The sequence below is a fragment of the Molossus molossus genome, unplaced genomic scaffold (assembly GCF_014108415.1).
Source record: "Molossus molossus isolate mMolMol1 unplaced genomic scaffold, mMolMol1.p scaffold_m16_p_16, whole genome shotgun sequence".
In the NCBI taxonomy this organism is placed as follows: Eukaryota; Metazoa; Chordata; class Mammalia; order Chiroptera; family Molossidae; genus Molossus; species Molossus molossus.
The window spans coordinates 43,678,154-43,697,153 of record NW_023425351.1 but is presented as its reverse complement, the minus strand read 5'-3'; the positions used below and the strand labels follow the sequence as shown (position 1 = coordinate 43,697,153).

Here is a 19,000-nt window from a genome sequence, read left to right as displayed (position 1 = left end):
ATGAAGAGCCTACTTTCTATATAACACACTAACAAGTATGCACCAGGTTGTCCACATTGGTTATTGCAGGTTTGCTATTCTGGTTAACCCTTATGCTACAAGAAATTCATATATCAGATAGTTCACTTGCTTCAGGGGAAGCCTGAGCAAGGGCTGCTTTACTTTTCTTTCCAACAGACTTCGAGATCTGCTATCTATTCCTGTTTACAGTGATCTGGCAAGGAGGCAGCTCTGATTGAACACCGGCTACATGCTCGTCACTGTAAACTTTCTCATCTAATCTCACAAAAAGCCTACAAGGTAAATGTTAATATGTTCATTTTTCAGGTGGGGAAATGAAGAGACACTTGGAGCAACCTGCCTGCGTCAGTTCTGCATTTAAGCTTCAGGAAGGCAAGGGTATTCCCAGCACCTAGATCATTACCAAGGCCACAACATGTACTCTTCTGAGCCTACACTCTTTCTACCAGAAACACATACAAAAACAAAAAACACTACAAATAAAAGAACTCAAAGTCATCTGTCACTCGAACTCCTTCGCAATTCTCCATAGTGTAGACACTCAAGTGCTCATGTGGGGGTGTGCTCCTCAACTCTGGACCACAGAAATTGTTCTACTAGAAAAATAACCAATTTTGCTCTGCCTAGGTGTTAAGATGGGGGGGAGGGGGTGTAATTTTTTTCTATAATAGGTATGTTACTTTTGTAATCTGTAAAAGTTATTTAAAAGTAAATTTAAAATCAAGTAAAAACACTTAAACACTAGAAAACAGACCTTGGGGCACCAGGATCTATCACCTGCACCATGGCCTCAAATCCAGCTTAGTTTATAATGCCAGGGGATATTAATGACATGAACAGCCACATGACTACCCCATTTCACCAGACTTCCAAAACCCAAGACACTATTTATCCACTCAAGATAAACCTGAGGTAGACTTGGAATCAAAAATTGTGTAGCATGCAGTTGTTAATTTTTAGCACTCCCCAGCCTTGTAAATGTAAGGTTTTTTCTCTTTAACCACAATCCTGAAAATAAATATAAGCTTATAAATGGAAATTCCACAAAGGAAAAAAAGAAGAAGAAAAGTATCTATTCAGGAAAATAAACACAGAGAACTTTTAAACCGAGCTTATACAAAAGCGCTTACACATTCATGTTTACACAGTCAAGACCCTACAGTCACCTAATTTCAAGTCCTTCAGAGATTAGCAAAGATGAGCAAAAGCAGAGAATTATTAGACATCATTCATTTGTACTAAGTCTATCAAAATATCTTCAATGGAAAGTCACTGAAAGATTTTTGGTGTGGTTCAGATAAGCCAAAAAGTTTCCCTGACAGACGGGAAAAGTGAAGTTGTTTTACTTATTTTTTAATCCTCACCTGAGGATATTTTTTCCATTTATCTTTAGATAGAGTGGAAGGGAGATAGGAGGGGGGGGGAGAGAGAGAGAAACATCAATGTGAGAGAGAGACATCAATTGGTTGCCTCCCTCATGACCCGGCCGGGGCCAGGGCTGGAGATGAACCACAACTGAGACATGTGCCCTTGGCAGGAATTGAACCCATGACTCTCTAGTCTGTGGGCCAATGTTCTAACTGCTGAGCCAAACTGGCCAGGGCGAAGTTGTTTTATTTTTTACTGATAAACAATTATGAGAATAAAAAGTAATATCCAGAAAAAAGGCTTTAAACTTTTGCTTCGGCATCATAACCCTGATTCATGTTTCACATGGAAGCCTCACATGGAAACGTGGAGATGCTGTGGTGAGGAAAGGGGCAGGGCCCGGAGACCCTGAGCTCCTCAAACACTCCAACGAAATTCCCTGATATGCCCCTGGGAAACAGCTCTGAGGAAGTGCTTCAGAGTAGGCCCCAGGAGTTTAGATACTTAAAATTAAATACTTCTCACCAAAATGTATAAAAAGTTATTTTTATAAGTAAATCTATTAAAGTTATTTCATAGGTTTCCCCCATGAGTTTTTCTTTTTCCATGTTTGACTCCTGCTACCACTTGTCTCGTAATAAGGGCTCATGGAACACAAAACAACTCTCCAAGGAGCAACGATAATTAACTGAAAAACTAAAAGACAGGCCTCCTTTTAAAATGTATGCTATCTTTCTAAAGTGAAAAGTCATATTTCTGCTAATAAATGATTCCTAGATCACACAAGTTTAAATACATCCATATTTCAACACGTTCACAATAGCAAATCATGGTTTCTCTGGCATTAAAACCAGTTTGAGAATCAATGCTTTGGAGTAAAATCATCCCATGCCCCTTATGCTGGCACTCATATGCCAGGTATCAAAGAAAACATCTAGGTAGGTTGGTCTCCATGGAGGTCACTACTGACCAACAGAGCTGAATTCCTAGGCCTAGAAGATAACACTTATCTAAGGACACCTTACCTAAGCCACCACCCACCTCCTTTCCTACCAGGCCATCTCTCCCTCCAGACAAACCTCCATTCTAGCCACCCTGGACACCATGTCTGGAGTCCCATCTTTGACCTCCTCCTTGATCTACAATGAAACACAAGTTTTAACAAGAAAATGTCTGCCACCTTAAAAGATGTCATTTAAAAACAAAGTGAGTCCACTGTTTTACAGTAGCCCTATCTGTAAGGGTCCCAAGTTTTAAACAGAGTCCTGAGTTCAGTCACTGTAGGAATACCTAAGACAAGTCTGAAGAGTAATGTATAAGCAACAGACACATAAGCTGAAAGGTTTGAAGGGAAACAAAGTTTTGCCACCCAAAAAAACTGCCTTTGGAGCCCGGTGGGAGTGGTTCAGTGGTTGGAGCATGGTCCCATACATCAAAAGGCTGCAGGTTTGATTCATTCAGGGCATATATCTAGGTTGCAGGTTCGATCCCCATACAGGAGGCAACTGATTGATGTTTCCCTCTAAAATCAATAAACAGCCCGGCCAGTGTGGCTCAGTGGTTGAGCGTTGGACCCATGCACCAAGAGGTTACCAGTTAGATTCCTGGTCAGGACACATGCCTAGGTTGTGGGCCAAATCCCCAGTGGGGGGCATGCAGGAGGCAGCCAATCGATGTTCTCTCTCATTGATGTTTCTCTCTCTCTCTCTCTCTCTCTCTCTCTCTCTCTCTCCCCCCCCTTCCTCTCTCTCTAAAATCAATAAAGAAAAAAAAATTTTAATCAATAAACATATCCTTGGGTGAGGATTAAAAAAACAACTGTAGACACAGATACTAATAAGTTTTTACCCATATCATTATATTGATACTACCAATGAAAAAAATTAATTGTTCACCTTATAATCAGGGTGTCCACATAAGTTACTGTCCAAACTAGGGCTTCTGAGAGTGAAAGGGGGTGATATTAATAATTATACCAGACAAAAGAAGTAATTCAAGTGTTATGGTCAAACCAGGACATACAACTTCTTAATTTTTAGGTTCACTAATATTAGCTTCTTTTCAAAGGGCTACTGAGGAAGACTTATTAATTAATGGTAAAAAAAAAAACAATACTTTTAATTCATGTAAAGGTGTTTCCTCTATCTCACCATGTAACTGGCAGAGTACCATGGGTGACTACTGTGCTTGAGGGATGCAAAGCTATATAAAACATGGTTCCTGACCTCACAGAGTTTACAATCCAACGCAGTGGATGACACAAGTACCTCCAGGTGAGAGAGTGACGTGTAAGCATTCCAGATATGAAGATGACCAGGGCTGAAGGCCATCAGGCAGGCAGAGAAGAGGAGCAGCTGAGTAGAAATTTCAGAAGCAAAGGTGTACAGAGCCCATTATAGACAGTGGACCAAATGGGAGCAGAAAGTTTGTGTTGGGGGCAATATGGTGACAGAGTCACTATCTGGAAAACTATACTGAGCCAGTGAACACCTGTCTGAAACAGTCTGAACAAAACAGTGCTTCAGGAAGTTATTCTGATGCCACAGTGGACTAGAGGAGGCAGAGAGAGTACTGAGAAGTTTCCTCCAGTAGTCTAGGACTGATATAAAAAGAACATAAACAGAACATACAAATGGCCAAGAGACATATGAAAAAATGCTCAAAGTCACTAATCACCAGAGAGATCAACAAACAACAAGTGCTGGCAAGGATGTGGAGAAAAGTACACTGCTGGTGGGATTGCAGACTGGTGCGCCCATTATGAAAAACAGTATGAAATTTCCTCAAAAAAAATTTAAAACTGCCCTGGCCGGTTTGGCTCAGTGGTTAGAGCGTCGTCAGCCTGCGGTTCAGAGAGACCTGGGTTCGGTTCCTGCTAAGGGCACGTACCTCGGTTGCAGTTTGTCTCTGGCCCTGGTTGGGTCGTGCGGGTGGCAGCCACTCGATGCGTCCCTTTCATGTCAATGTTTCTCTCTCTCTCCCTCCCGCCCACTCTATCTGAACAAAATATCGAAAAATGTCCTCGGGTGAGGATAAACAAACAAAAAAAAATTAATTAATTAATTAAATAAATAAAAACTGATCTGCCATTTGACCCAGTGATCCCACTCCCAGGAATATATCCTAAGAAGCCTGAAACACCAATCAGAAAGAATGTATGCACCCCTATGTTCATAGCAGTGCTATTCACAATAGCTAAGATCTGGAAACAGTCCAAGTGCTCATCAGTAGATGAGTGGATAAAAAATGGGGCTATAATTATACAATGGAATACTACACAGCTGTAAAAAAGAAGGATCTCTTATCCTTTGCAACAGCATGGATAGAGCTGGAGAGTATTATGCTAAGCGAAATAAGCCAGTCAAAGACAAGTATCATATGATATCACTTATGTGTGAAATCTAATGAACAAAATAAACTGATGAATAAAACAGAAACAGAGGCATGGAAACATGGAACATATGGACAAACCTCAGAGGGAAGCAAGGGGGGATGGTAAGAGATTAACCAAGGAATTTACATCTATTACCCATGGAGACAGCCAATAGGGTGGCGAAGGCCTGGGGAGGGATGGGAACTGGGTGGGAGGCACTGGGGAGGAGGGGGGGAGAGGGGAAGAGGGGGACACCTGTAATACTCTCAACAATGAAGATTTCATAAAAATAATTGATAAAAGAGCATGAATGAAGGTGGTAGTAGTGGAAATGAAAAAAGTTTGCACAATCTTCTACAAGTCTTCCTATTTGTGAAAGAGAAGAATTTATGATTTTTATGTATTAATCAATTAACATACCTTAAAAGTTCTTAAGAAATTAGAGTCATGCAGAAAACTTAGGACAGTAACTACTGCATTCCATACCTTGAAAGATAACAATCTCTTGACAAACCTGAAAACCGGCAGTTTACCTGTTACAATCTTGAATGCAGCCACTGCAGTTTCCTTCCTTTAGGTAACATGCTGCTCTATTTGAATATAAGATACTTAGATCATCTGCACTTCCACTTCCTAAAATCACATTTAATTAAACACAGTTACAATCCATGAACAAAATCAAGTTCCCCAAAGCTGCAGGACGACCGAGGTCTCCCGCGGCACTGCAGTCCCACAGACTGCTGATAATGCGGAGCTCGGAGGAGCTGTGTCCGCAGCGGCCACATGGGGAAAGCCCGCGAGGGGACGAACGGACCCGCCGGAACACATGCTACGGACTCCTCGGCACAGACTGCCCCTCGGGTCCCGTCACGCACCGCCCTCGGTCACCAGAAAGCAATGCACAGACTCAGGCGCCTGTCATTCAGGAGGTGGCCTGCGCCTCTCTCGCGGTGGCCCCTTGAGGTCCCACGAAGCTCGGCCGGAGGGTTCCGGGGAGTCCGCGGGGCGCAGCTCACCTACCTGCCGGCTCCAGCAGCGCTATCGCCGCCGAGTACTTGAGCACCGCCTCGGCGAACTGCCCGGTTTTGAAGAGCTCGTTGCCCTGGCTCTTCAGGCCGGAGGGGCCAGCCGGGGCGGCGGGGGCTGCAGGCGGGGCGCCGGGCTCCGGGGCCGCGTGGGCCGCGACGGGGTCTCGGGCGCCCCTCCCGCCGCCTGGGTGCCCCTGGGCGCTGCCGGCCGGCGCCGGAGCCCGCGGGCGGCCCCGCTTGTCCGCGCCAGCCCCCGGCGTGCGACCCCGCCGCGACGCGCCCTTCTCCGGCCGCTTGCCGGCCTCGCTTTTGCCCGTCATCTTCCTCTGGATGTTGCCCATGGCGCGGGGCTCTGCGGCGCGTGCGGCTCCCGCCGGCTCCGGGTCTTCTGTGGGAAGTGGATGCGGGAAGTGGGTGTTTGCATCATCAGGAGAAACTAGCGCGCGCCTCCGGGGTGCGGGGCGGGGAGCCGGGCGCCGAGCCCTCTGGGCGGGTCCCGGGGAAGCCGGGCAGGCGCCGCCCCCTCGGGCGGAGGCGGCAGCTCGGGCACCTCCAGGGCCAGACCCGGAGGGTTGACCGCCAGGCCTGCGCCCCAGCCCCTGGGGCTTCTCGGGCTGTGGACCGAAGCCAACCCCCTATTTAACTCTTTAAACACGAAAGGGCGTGTGACTTGAAAACAGGCATTTCAGAATCATTCCCTTCATCAAAGCCAACAGGCAAAGGTAGATCTTACAAAATACTCACCTTTCTAACATCTACAATTTATGAATGAATGAATGAAGTTACTAAAACTTGAATGCAATCATTGCACCCAAGGTTAGGGTACCCTTTCCTTATGTTAAAGGACTAGGAGAAAAAGATCACTTGACAAAAAAAATAAAGTCCAAGTGATTTTTAAGTCGCTTTAAAGTGAATTTAGCAAAGTCACATAAAATAAGCACCTAGTTTTTAAAGTGAGCTTTGACCCTGGCCTGTAGCTCAGTTGGTTAAAGCATCCTCCCCATAGGCCAATGTTGTGGGTTCCGTCCTGTCAGGGTACATACAAGAATTGACCAAAGAATGCATAAATAAGTGGAACAACAAATCAATGTTTCTCTCACTCTCGCCCTTCTTCTCTCTCTCAAGTCAATAAATTTAAAAAAAAATTTTTTAAGACAGTAAGTTTTCCATTATGATACCTTATTCAAACTTTCAGGTATTAATCACAGCCTTACTTGATTATTGAACCCACTATTTTTAAATATAAAATGATGCATAAATATTTCATTGATGTGTAGGTCTTATCAATATTCTATACAAGGCAATTCATCATTTTGTTAAAGAAAAAAACCACAGGCCCAAAATGGCGTCACTTGTGCTAAAAGCCCACCAGACCCAGACTTAATACCTGATCCAATTACAGTTTCAAACTCTCCCAGAAACATAATCTTAATCAACCAGTATGGGATTTTTTGGTCAAGCCCCAATGAGGTAATCTGTCAGTGGATTCTCTACATCCCTCTCCCCTAGAAAGAAAAAGCAATCTGCATAAAAATCCTTCCCAATTCTCTTTCCCCACAAAGAAACTGTCCTGACCCCAAAATAACCCCCTCTTTTCTTTCATTAAGAGTTCCTAGCCCTGGCTGGTTTGGCTCAGCAGTTAGAGCGTCAGCCTGCGGACCAGAGAGTCCCGGGTTCAGTTCCCGCTAAGGGCACGTACCTCAGTTGCAGTTTGTCCCCAGCCCCTGTTAGGGTTGTGTGGGTGGAAACCACCCGATGTGTCTCTCTTACATCGATGTTTCTCTCTCTCTCTCCCTCCTGCTCTGTCTGAAGATATATGCAAAGATGTCCTCGGGTGATTAAATAAATAAATAAATAAATAAATAAATAAATAAATAAAGCTCCCTGACCTACCCAGCTTCCTTTAAACACCTTCCATTTTGTACTACTCCTGGGAGCACCCTTCTAGTTGCTAGGTGGGATACTGCCCAATTATGAGTTGCTTGATGAAAACCAATTAGATCTTCAAATATACTTGGATGAATTTTGTTTTTTAACAATTATAAAGCACTGTTAAAAAGCACTTCCAGCCCTGGCCAGTTTGGCTCAGCGGTTAGAGCGTCGGCCTGCGGTCCTGAGAGACCCGGGTTTGGTTCCCGCTAAGGGCACGTACCTCGGTTGCAGTTTGTCCCCGGCCCTGGTCGGTTGTGCGGGTGGCAGCCACTCGATGTGTCCCTTTCACATCGATGTTTCTCTCTCTCTCTGTTCCTCTCTCTCCCCCCCACTCTACCTGAACAAAAAATGGAAAAATGTCCTCGGGTGAGGATGAAAAAAAAAAAGCACTTCCAGACCAGCCAGTGTGGCTCAGTGGTTGAGCGTCGACCCATGTACCAAGAGGTCACCAGTTCAATTCCCGGTCAGGGCACGTGTCCAGGTTGTGGGCCCTATCCCCAATGGGGGACATGCGATGTTCACGGAGGCGGCCAATCAATGTTCTCTCTCATTGATGTTTCTATCTCGCTCTCCCTCTCCCTTCCCCTCTAAAATCAATTAAAAAAAAGAAATTTTTATAAGCACTTCCAAGCTTTTTCTTTTAACGAATTCTAAACTGATTCTTAATGGATATATTTTCCATTCTGTTTCATGAATGGTAAAGCCAAGATTTGAAGCATACAGACAGAGGGGATGGAAAACCACAGAATTTAAATAAAAATCAGTAGATGGCACCTTAAGGCCAGCAGTGAGTTTAAAATACACTAATAAATATACAGTTTTCTCTATAGCAGAATAACATCCAATTTTGGATCATTAACCAAAAGGGGGTTAGTTATTAAAACAATAAAAATATCTTATAATAGTGATAAATCCCCATATTGGACCCAGTAGGATTATCAGAGCAATACTCCAATCTTCCTCTGATATTTGCTACTCAGGTCCCAACCCAGAACAGAAACAGATGGAAGTACAAGTCAATGTCAGCAGAGACAATGGACAACTTAGTATTATTGTCCATTCCCTTGTATGTTATCGTCTCATGTCTGACCAATAGTATTATATAATAGCTGCAGTTTATTTAGAAGTTAATATGGGTCAAGACCTTCACATATCAGAGGGATCGGGGGTGGGAGGGGTGAGAGGGGTTGAAAGAGATAAACCAAAGAATTTATATGCATATATGCACAACCAATCCGACAGGGACATTAGGCTGGGGAAGGGGGGGGGGGGCTGGAAGGAGTGGGTCAATGGGGGAAAAGGGAGCACATCTGTAACTCTTTCAACAATAAAAAAATAAATACAATAAAAATTAAAATAAAATGAAAAAAGACTTTCATATACATTATCATTAATCTTCATACCACATAGTATCATCCTGCTTTAGAAATGAGGCAAAAGAGAGACAAGAGTAGCTAAGGAATTTGCTCAAGCACAGACATACCTCTTTCTTTAAGATGCAAATGTCACAGAACAACTTTGCTAGTCTCTGTGAAGGTAAACAGAAGCCAGAACATGAAAGTCCTGTGAGTCCTGTCAGGTACTGCAATACCTGTAGGACATTCCAGAGGAGTTGTTCAGAAGACAGCTGCAAATGTAGATCAGAGGAGTGGCCTTATTTAAAGACACTGCCTTGGGAGTTCCTGGCATATAAAGAATCACTGAAGTTTGAATGGACTGGGACACTCAGATCTTCCAAAGGCTTCCTGAGAAACACTAACTCTCAAAGGATGATCATAAGGAGAATCTTCAATGGAGATGGAGTACTTAAAAATGAGAGAAAAACCAGGAGGGAATATGGCTTCAGAAATGAAGAAGAAAAAATATTTCAGGGATTAAGGAGTCAGCAATAATTAATATCAAGGGAAGTAATGGTCAACAATGTCATTTGCACAAGGACTGAAGAGAACCAGTAGCTCTAAAGACCACAAGGATTTCAGTAGCCGTGGGTGGCAGTTTGGGTAGTTGGTAGATGCATAAATCCTCAACAAAATACAAGCAAACCAAATCCAATAGCAAATTAAAAGGATTATACACCATGACCAAGTGAGATTTATTTCAGGAATGGAAGAGTGGTTCAACAGTAGAAAATCTATGCAACATACCACATTAATAGAACAAGGAGAAAAACCACAGGATCACAACCAAACTGAAAAGGCATTTTGACAAACTCCAATACCATTTCATAGTAAAAACACTTAGAAAACTAGGAACACAAGTGAAATTTCTCAACATAAAATACATTTATGAAAAACTCACAGCTAACATCACACTCATTGGTGAAGTCCTGAAAACTTTCCTCTGAAAATCAGGAGCAAGGCAAGGATGCCATTTTCACCACAGCTACTCAGCATTGTAGTAGAAATTATAACTTGATCAATTAGGCAAGAAAAAGAAAGAAAAGGCAGAAACAAAACGCTCTCTCTTCATAGATGATATGATTATAGACAGATTCTTTAGGATTACATATCTATTATATATAATAGTATAATACAACAAAAGAATTATATATTATAACTTATAATTATATATGTATGAAAAATATACATGTAATTGCAATTACATACTGTATAAAATATAACTTATAATTATATATTATATTATATATATATACATATATATTCCCAAAGAATACACATACACACAAACAAACACGTTAACCACTACTAGAGCTAATAAGCAAATTAAGCAATGTTTCAGGGTATAACACCAACATACAAAAATCAGTTGTTTCTCCATAATCTAAAAAAGAAATTACAATAATAATTCCATTTACAACAGCATCCAAAGGCATAAAATATTTAGGAATAAATTTAACAAGGAGGCGAAGGACTTGTATATTGCTGAAAGAAATTAAATCAGTGGAAAGATATTTCTTGATCATAGACAGGAAGACTTCATGTTATTAAGATATTAATAGTACCCAAAGTGATCTACAGATTCAACATAATCCCTATCAAAACTCCATAAATAGAAAAACTGATCTTCAAATTCATATGGAATTTGCAGAAATAGAAAAACTGATCTTCAAATTCATATGGAATTCCAAAATAATCTTGAAAAAAAAAAAAAAAAAATCAAAGGACTCACACTTCTCATTTCAAAACTTACTAAAAGCTACAGTAATCAGAACAGAGTGGTACTGGCAGAAGGAGAGACATATAGACCAATGGAACAGAACTAAGAGTCTAGTAATAAATCCATAAATCTATGGCCAATTGATTTTTGACAAAAGTGTCAAGAATAGTCTCTTTAACAAATGATGTTGGGAAAACTGAATTTCCACGTGTAAAAAAAAAAAAAAAAAGCTAATTTGGACTCCTTCCTATCACAATTAATCAAAATAAATCAATGACCAAAATATGAGCTAAATCATAAAACTCTTAGAAAAAACATAAGGGTAAATCTACATGACCTTGGGTTTAACCATGGATTTTATATATGAAACCAAAGGCTCAAGCACAAAAGAAAAATGAAGTGGCCTTTATCAAAATTTAAAACTTTTGCACACTAACAGATATAATCAAGACAGTAAAAAGATAATCCACAAAATGGAAGAAATTATATGCAAATTATGATAAGGGTCTAGTATCTAGAATATGTAAAGAACACTTATAATGCAGCAATAAAAAAAAGCAAATAACCTAACTGTAAAATGGCAAAGGACTTGAATAAACATTCCTCCATAGAAGATATATAAATGGCTAATAAACATATAAAAAGATGATTAACACAGTACGTTATTATAGAAATGCAAATCAAAACCCTAAGAAATTTTCCCCTCACGCCCACTAGGATGGCTATAATAAAACAGCAAAACAGGCAAAAACTAAAAGCATTTCCCTTGAGAACAGAAACAAGACTGGGATGTCCGCTTTCACCACTCTTATTCAAAATAGTACTACAAGTCCTATCATAGTGATCAGACAAGAAGAAAAAATAAAAGGCATACAAATTGGAAAGACAGAAGTAAAACTGTCATTATTTGAAGATGACATGATATTGTACATAGAAAGTCCTAAAGACTCCACCAAAACACTACTAGATTTAATAACTGAATTTTAGAAAGCAGCAAGATACAAAGTTAACATCCAGAAATTAATGGCATTTTTATACCCCAATAATGAACTCTCAGAGAAACTTAAAAATGATCCAATTTATGACTGCAAGAAAAAAATAAGATACCTATGAATAAACTTAACCAAAGAGGTAAAAGACCCATACTCAGAAAACTATAGGACACTGAAAACACAAATAGAGGAAGATATAAACCAATGGAAGCATATACCATGTTCATTGATTGAAAGAATTAACATCTTATTTTTTAAATTTTTTTTCTTTATTGATTTTTTAGAGAGAGAGGAAAGGAGAGGGAGAGATAGAAACATTGATGAGAGAGGACATCAACTGGCTGCCTCCTGCACCCCCCCACGGGGGACTGGGCCCACAACCTGGGCATGTGCCCTGACTGGGAACTGAACCTGTGACTTCTTGGTGCATGGGTCGATGCTCAAACATTGAGCCACACCAGCTGGGTGGAAAAATTAACATCTTTAAAATGTCCATAGTACCCAAAATAATCTATAGATTCAATGTAATCCCTATTAAAATACCACTGGGAGAAGATTCCAAAACGGCAGCAGAGTGAATGGAAGCTACATAGACCATCTCCCAGGACCAAACTAGAATTATAACTAAAATGAAGACACTAAATTGAACCTGGTAGGAACTGCAGAAGTGCTAGAGGACAGGGTGGGAGCCCACAGACAGCAGCTGTTTTAGCTGTGAGCAGCTACCTTGGGGTTAAAATCCCAAGCCAACTTCACAGCACAGAGGGCCAGGACAGAGCACTAAATTAGATACAGCCACTCACCTTGGGCTCTGGCAGAGGGAGGGTGGACTGGACTGGAACTGTGTGAAGACTTGAGAACTTGGAGAGCTGGGAGGGCAAGTGGAGTTTTGTGTTGAATAGTAGCCATATTACTCAAAGATCTCCTTCCCAGAGCCCTGGAAGAAGAAACAGCCCTTCCCTCAAGAATTTAACAGCACCCAGCTGAACCAGAGAAATAAAAATTCAGGCTCATTAACAGCCAGCAAGCATCTGCCCCACCTGCTGGAAATCCTCTTATCCTGAACACCTGAGGGAGTTTTTCATTCAGTTGAAGGCTACAACCCAAAGCTCATCAAGTAACTGAGACTAATAACCTCCAGGCAAAAAGCTAGAGGATAACTGAACCTTTCCTTGGCTTGCAAATCTACCCAGGAAAGTAAGACTTGACAGTGGTGTTTAACGTGGGTCCTCTCACACTCATCCAAACCCAGTAGAGGGAGTCACAACCACTGGAAAACTAACACCTACAAGGAAAATTTGACAGGCTCCAAAACCCACTGAGACAGCCAAAATGATGAAACAAAGAGGGAACAAAGAAACAAATCCCAAATGAAAGAACAAGAGAACTCTACCAAAGAAGAGATAAATGAAATACAGTTAAGCAAGTTATCAGAAGCCGAGTTCAGAGCGATGACAATGAGGAAGCTCAACAGCATGAGTACATATATAGAAACGCTGAAAACCAACCAATTAGAAATGAAGAATTATATAGCAGAAATAAAGAACACGTTGGAAGGAATAACCAGCAGAGTAGAGGAAGCCGAGAACTGGATCAGTGAATTAGAAGGCAGGGTAGAAAAAAATCACCCAATCAGAGATCCAAAAAGAAAAAACAATTAAAAAACTGAAAGACAGCTTAAGAGAATGGTGGGACAACTGGAAAAGTAATAACATTCGCATTATAGGAGTCCCCAAAGAGGAAGAAAATGGGCAAGGGTTAGAGAATATACTTGAAGAAACAGTGACAGAAAATTTCCCTAACTTGTGAAGGAAAAAGGCATTCAAGTTCAAGAAGCACGGAGAGCCCCAAGTAAGAAGAACCCAAACAGGCCCACACCAAGACACATAGTAATTAAAATGCCAAAAATTAAAAACAAAGAGAGAATCCTAAAAGTAGCAAGAGATAAGCAACAGGTTACCTACACAGGCTATCAGCTGACTTCTTAACAGAAACACTACAGGCCAGAAGGGAATGGTATGAAGTAATTAAGGTAATGAAAAATAAGAATCTGAATCCAAGACTACTCTATCCAGCAGGGCTATCATTCAAAATAGAAGGTGAAATGAAGAGCTTCCCAGACAAAGAAAAAAAAGGCACCAAACTGGCACTGCAAGAAATGTTAAAAGGACTGCCGTAAATAATAGAAGAAATAGGGAGAAAAATGTAACCACAATAAGCAAAAATGGCAATAAGTAAGTACATATCAATAATAACCTTAAATGTAAATGGATTAAACACTCCAATCAAAAGACACAGACTAGCTGATTGAATAAGAAAGTATAACTCATATATATGTTGTTTATAAGAGACTCACTTCACAACAAAAGACTCACAAAGGCTGAAAGTGAAGGGATAGAAAAAAAGTCTTCCAAGCAAAAGAGTTGAGGTAATAATACTCATATCCGATAAAATAGACTTCAAATTGAAGGCTATAACTAGAGACAAAGAAGGCCACTACTAATATTGAAAGGATCTGTCCAACAGGAAGATATAACCTTGGTAAATATATATGCACCCAATATAGAAGCACAAAAATATATTTTAAAACTTCTGGAGGACTTCAAAGGAGAAATCGACAGCAATACAATCATAGCAGGGGACTTCAACGTCCTGCTGTCATCACTAGATAGATCCTCTAGACAAAAAATTAACAAGGAAAGAGACTCTAAATGATGCACTAGATCAAATAGATTTAATAGATATCTACAGAGAATTACACCCCAAAACTGCAGAATTCACAATCTTCTCAAGTGCATATGGGACATTCTCAAAGATAGACCATACGTTAGGACACCAACTAAGACTCTACAAGTTCAAGAAGATTGAAATCATATCAAGCATCTTCTCAGATCGCAATGGCATGAATCTAGAAATCAATTACAACAAAAACATGCAAAAATATTTAAATACTTGGAGGCTAAATAGCATTTTATTAAACAATGACTGGGTTACCAAGGATATCAAGGAAGAAATGAAAAAATTCCTGGAAACCAATGAAAATAAACACACAACAACACAAAATCTATGGGATGCAGCAAAAGCATCCCACTTACCTGATAGGTAAGTTCATGGCACTACAGGCCTACCTCGAGAAAAATCTCTACTGACTATCTCACCTCACAACTTTAAGAACTAGAAATTAAAAAAGAAAAGACAAACCCAAAGCAAGTAGAAGAAAAGAAATAGTAAAGATCAGAGCTGAAATAAATGACATAGAGACTAAAAACAAAACAAAACAAAAAAAAAAACACAACAATTCAAAGAATCAATGAAACAAAGAGCTGGTTCTTTGAAAAGATAAATAAGACTGATGGATCCTTAGCTAGACTCACTAAGAAACAAAGAGAGAGGATCCAAATAAACAAAATCAGAATTGAAAGAGAAGTAAAAACTGACACCACAAAAATACAAAGGATCGTTAACAAATACTATGAACAATTATATGCCAATAAATTGGACAACCTAGGCAAAATGGCCAAATTTCTACAAAAACATAGCCTCCCAAAACTGAACCAGGAAGAGATAGAAAACTTGAACAGACCAATAACAACTAAGGAAACTGAAGACATAATCAACAATCTCCAGCAAACAAAAGCCTGGGCCCGACAGCTTCATGGGGGAATTTTACCAAACATTCCAAGAAGAACTAACACCCATTCTCCTCAAACTATTCTAAAAATTTCAAGAAGAAGGAAGACTTCCAAACTCGTTTTATGAGGCTAGCATAATTCTAATTCCAAAACCAGATAAAGACACTACGAAGAAAGAAAACTACAGGCCATATCCCTGATGAACATAGATGCCAAAATCCTAAACAAAATATTAGCAAATTGGATCCAGCAATATATTTTTTAAAAGTATTCATCATGACCAAGTGGGATTCATCGCAGGGATGCAAAGCTGGTACAATTTCACAAATCAATAAATGTGATACACCACATAAACAAAATGAAAGATAAAAACCATATGATCATGCCCTCGCTGGTTTGGCTCAGCTGTAGAGCATTGGCCCACAGACCAAAGAGTCACAGGTTCGATTCCAGTCAAGGGCATGTACCTCAGTTGCGGTTCAGTCCCCGGTCCTGGTCAAGGTTGTGCGGGAGGCAACCAGTCAATGTGCCTCTATCACATCGATGTTTCTCTCTCTTTCCTTCCCCCTCCTACTCTATCTGAAGATAAATAGAAAAGGTGTCCTTGGGTAAAGATTTAAAAAAATAATAATTAAAAAATAATAATAAATAAATAAACTATATGATTATATCAATAGACGCTGAAAAAGCATTTGACAAAATCCAACACTCATTTCTGATAAAAACACTTGGCAATGTGGGAATAGAGGGATCATATTCGACATAATAAAGGCCATATATGAAAGACCTACAGCCAACATCATACTCAATGGGCAGAAGCTAAAAGATTTTCCCTTTAGAACAGGAACAAGAGAGGGATGCCCACTTTCACCACTCTTATTTAACATAGTACTTAGCCACAGCAATTAGACATGAAGAAAATATAAAAGAAATCCAAATTGGAAAGGAGGAAGTGAAACTGTCATTATTTGCAGATGACATGATATTGTACGTAGAAAATCCTAAAGACTCCATCAAAAATCTACTAGATTTAATAAACAAATTTGACAAAGTAGCAGAATACAAAATTAACATCAAGAAACCAATGGCATTCTTATACACCAACAATGAACTCACAGAAAGAGAAACTAAGAAAACAATCCCATTTACCATTGTGGCAAAAAAAAAATTAAGATACCTAGGAATAAACTTAACCAAAGAAGTAAAGGACCTATTTGCAGAAAACTACAGGACATTTAAAAAAGAAATAGAGGAAGATATAAAAAGTGGAAGCATATACCTTATTCATGGATTGGAAGAATTAACATCATTAAAATGTCCATAATACCCAAAGCAATCTATAGATTCAATGCAATCTCCATTAAAATACCAACAACAGCCCTGGCCGGTTTGGCTCAGTAGTTAGAGCATAGGTCCGTGAACCAGAGAGACCCGGGTTCAGTTCCACTAAGGGCACGTACCTCAGTTGCAGCTTGTTCCCGCCCTGGTTGGGGTCATGTGGGTGGCAACCAGTCAATGTGTCTCTCTCACATCGATGTTTCTCTCTCTCTCTCTCTCTCTCTCTCTCTCTCTGGATGAGGGGGAAAAAATGCCAATGAAATATTTCACAGAAGTTTATATGGAACCAAAAAAGACCCCGCATAGCCACTGCAATCTTGAAAAAGAAGAACAAATAGATGGGGAGTTTCCCAGGAGGCCCACAAATTCAAATCCCTAGATCTAATCAGCCTGTCAAATAGGCAGGTATTTCTTTATAATAATTCCTAGAGTCTCAACCTGTGGGTCACAACCCCTTTGGTGGTCAAATGACCCTTTCACAGGGGTTGCCTAAGACATAACAGTAGCAAAATTACAGTTATAAAGTAGCAACAAAAATAATTTTATGGTTGGGGGGTCACCACAACATGAGGAACTGTATTAAAGGGTCACGGCATTAGGAAGGTTGAGAACCACTGCCTTAGACAGTCAGGTGAAGAAAGCCCATCAGCCCTGGCCGGTTTTGCTCAGTGGTTAGAGCATCAGCCTGCAGTGCAGAGAGACCCAGGTTCGGTTCCCACTAAGGGCATGTACCTCGATTGTGATTCATCCCTGGCCCTGGTCGGGTCGTGCAGGAGGTAGCCACTCAATGTGTCCCTTTCACGTCGATGTTTCTCTCTTCCTCTCTCTCTCCCTCCCACTCTATCTGAACAAAAATGGAAAAATTTCCTTCTGATGAGGATAAAAAAAAAAAAAAGAAAGCCCATCAGTTGTCTTATCTCAGTACCTGACCTAGAGCAGGTGCTCAATGATTGTCAGCAGTTAAGTGAAATCCATTGATGATGCTGTACCTCGGTCTGGATAAACTAGGCCTGGCAACCCAGGTGGAGCTCTCAGGGGAACAGCATTCTCAGTCAAGATTACACAATACCAACTGCTGTATTTTCCATGGTCTTCAGTGTGCCCTGCCTCATACCCCATAATGACCAAAAATTCTTTCTTGGAATGTGGTGAAATGGGAAACCACAGCAAAGATTCCAACTTGATAATCTCCCTCCGGAGTTTAACATTATTTTCCTAATAGTGACTTGAATTTCTCCCATCTTGTCCAAGGCCCCAGGACCTCTTTTTACATGTCATCTAACAAGAGAACTTGGTAGAAGTAAGCATAGGATAGTTCCAATGATCTTATTTCATTTTAAAAGGATGACTACTGGGCTTCCAACCATTTATTTCACCTAATCTTGATTTGCTTTTCTGATAAAAGGGAACTGCCCAGGCCAGTTTGGCTCAGCGGTTAGAACGTCGCCTTCGGTCCAGAGAGACCCGGGTTGGGTTCCCTCTAGGGGCACGTACTTCGGTTGCAGTTTGTCCCCGGCCCTGGTTGGGTCGTGCGGGTGGCAGCCACTCGATGTGTCCCTTTCACGTCGATGTTTCTCTCTCCCTTCCACTCTATCTGAACAAAATATCAAAAAGTGTCCTCGGGTGAGGATTTAAAAAAAAAAAAGGGGAACTAACTGGTCTTAAAATATATATTCTTATCAAGACATTTTTGTTTTCTAAATCTTACATATTTTTATATATTCCCTAATCTACAAAATAATTATGGGATATGAATGACAAAATCAGAAATGGTTCTCTTAACACTCTTGCTGCTTGGAGATCAGAATGGAGCTATTGCTTGTCTTTGGGGTTCACCTTAGGGAGAAACACCTTATCAATCTGTTAAATGATATTAAACACTACAACAATCCTGTCTCAGATTCTAGTCACAGAAGTAGTACTACTGATTTTTTTTTTTTTAATGATTAGCCCTTTCCTATTTGTTTACCTCTATTTGTGATTAGGGCATTTTAACATTTCCCTCCTCCTCCAGCTTTATTGAGGTATAACTGCCACTTAAAACATTATGTAAGTTTAAGGTATTCAATGTGATGATTTGATACGCATATACATTGCAGAATGCTTAGCATAACAAGGTTATCAAATCATTTGTTGTACACCTCAAACTAATATGTCAATTAGATCTCAATAAAAAATATTAGCTAAGAATGAATATAG

At 40.4% G+C, this 19,000-nt stretch overlaps 1 protein-coding gene across 1 annotated transcript in view; it reads right to left on the bottom strand.

The window, feature by feature from the left end:
* The window catches only part of SPAG1 (sperm associated antigen 1), a 93,670-nt gene that overhangs the window by 26,448 nt on the left and 48,222 nt on the right, over positions 1–19,000 (bottom strand). The window contains exons 11-13 of the mRNA XM_036264044.1: positions 5,948–6,178; positions 5,783–5,881; positions 5,296–5,395 (exon numbers count right to left, since the gene is read on the bottom strand). Coding sequence (XP_036119937.1) covers positions 5,296–5,395; positions 5,783–5,881; positions 5,948–6,178 — 430 coding nt within the window. The remainder of the gene's footprint in view (positions 1–5,295; positions 5,396–5,782; positions 5,882–5,947; positions 6,179–19,000) is intronic.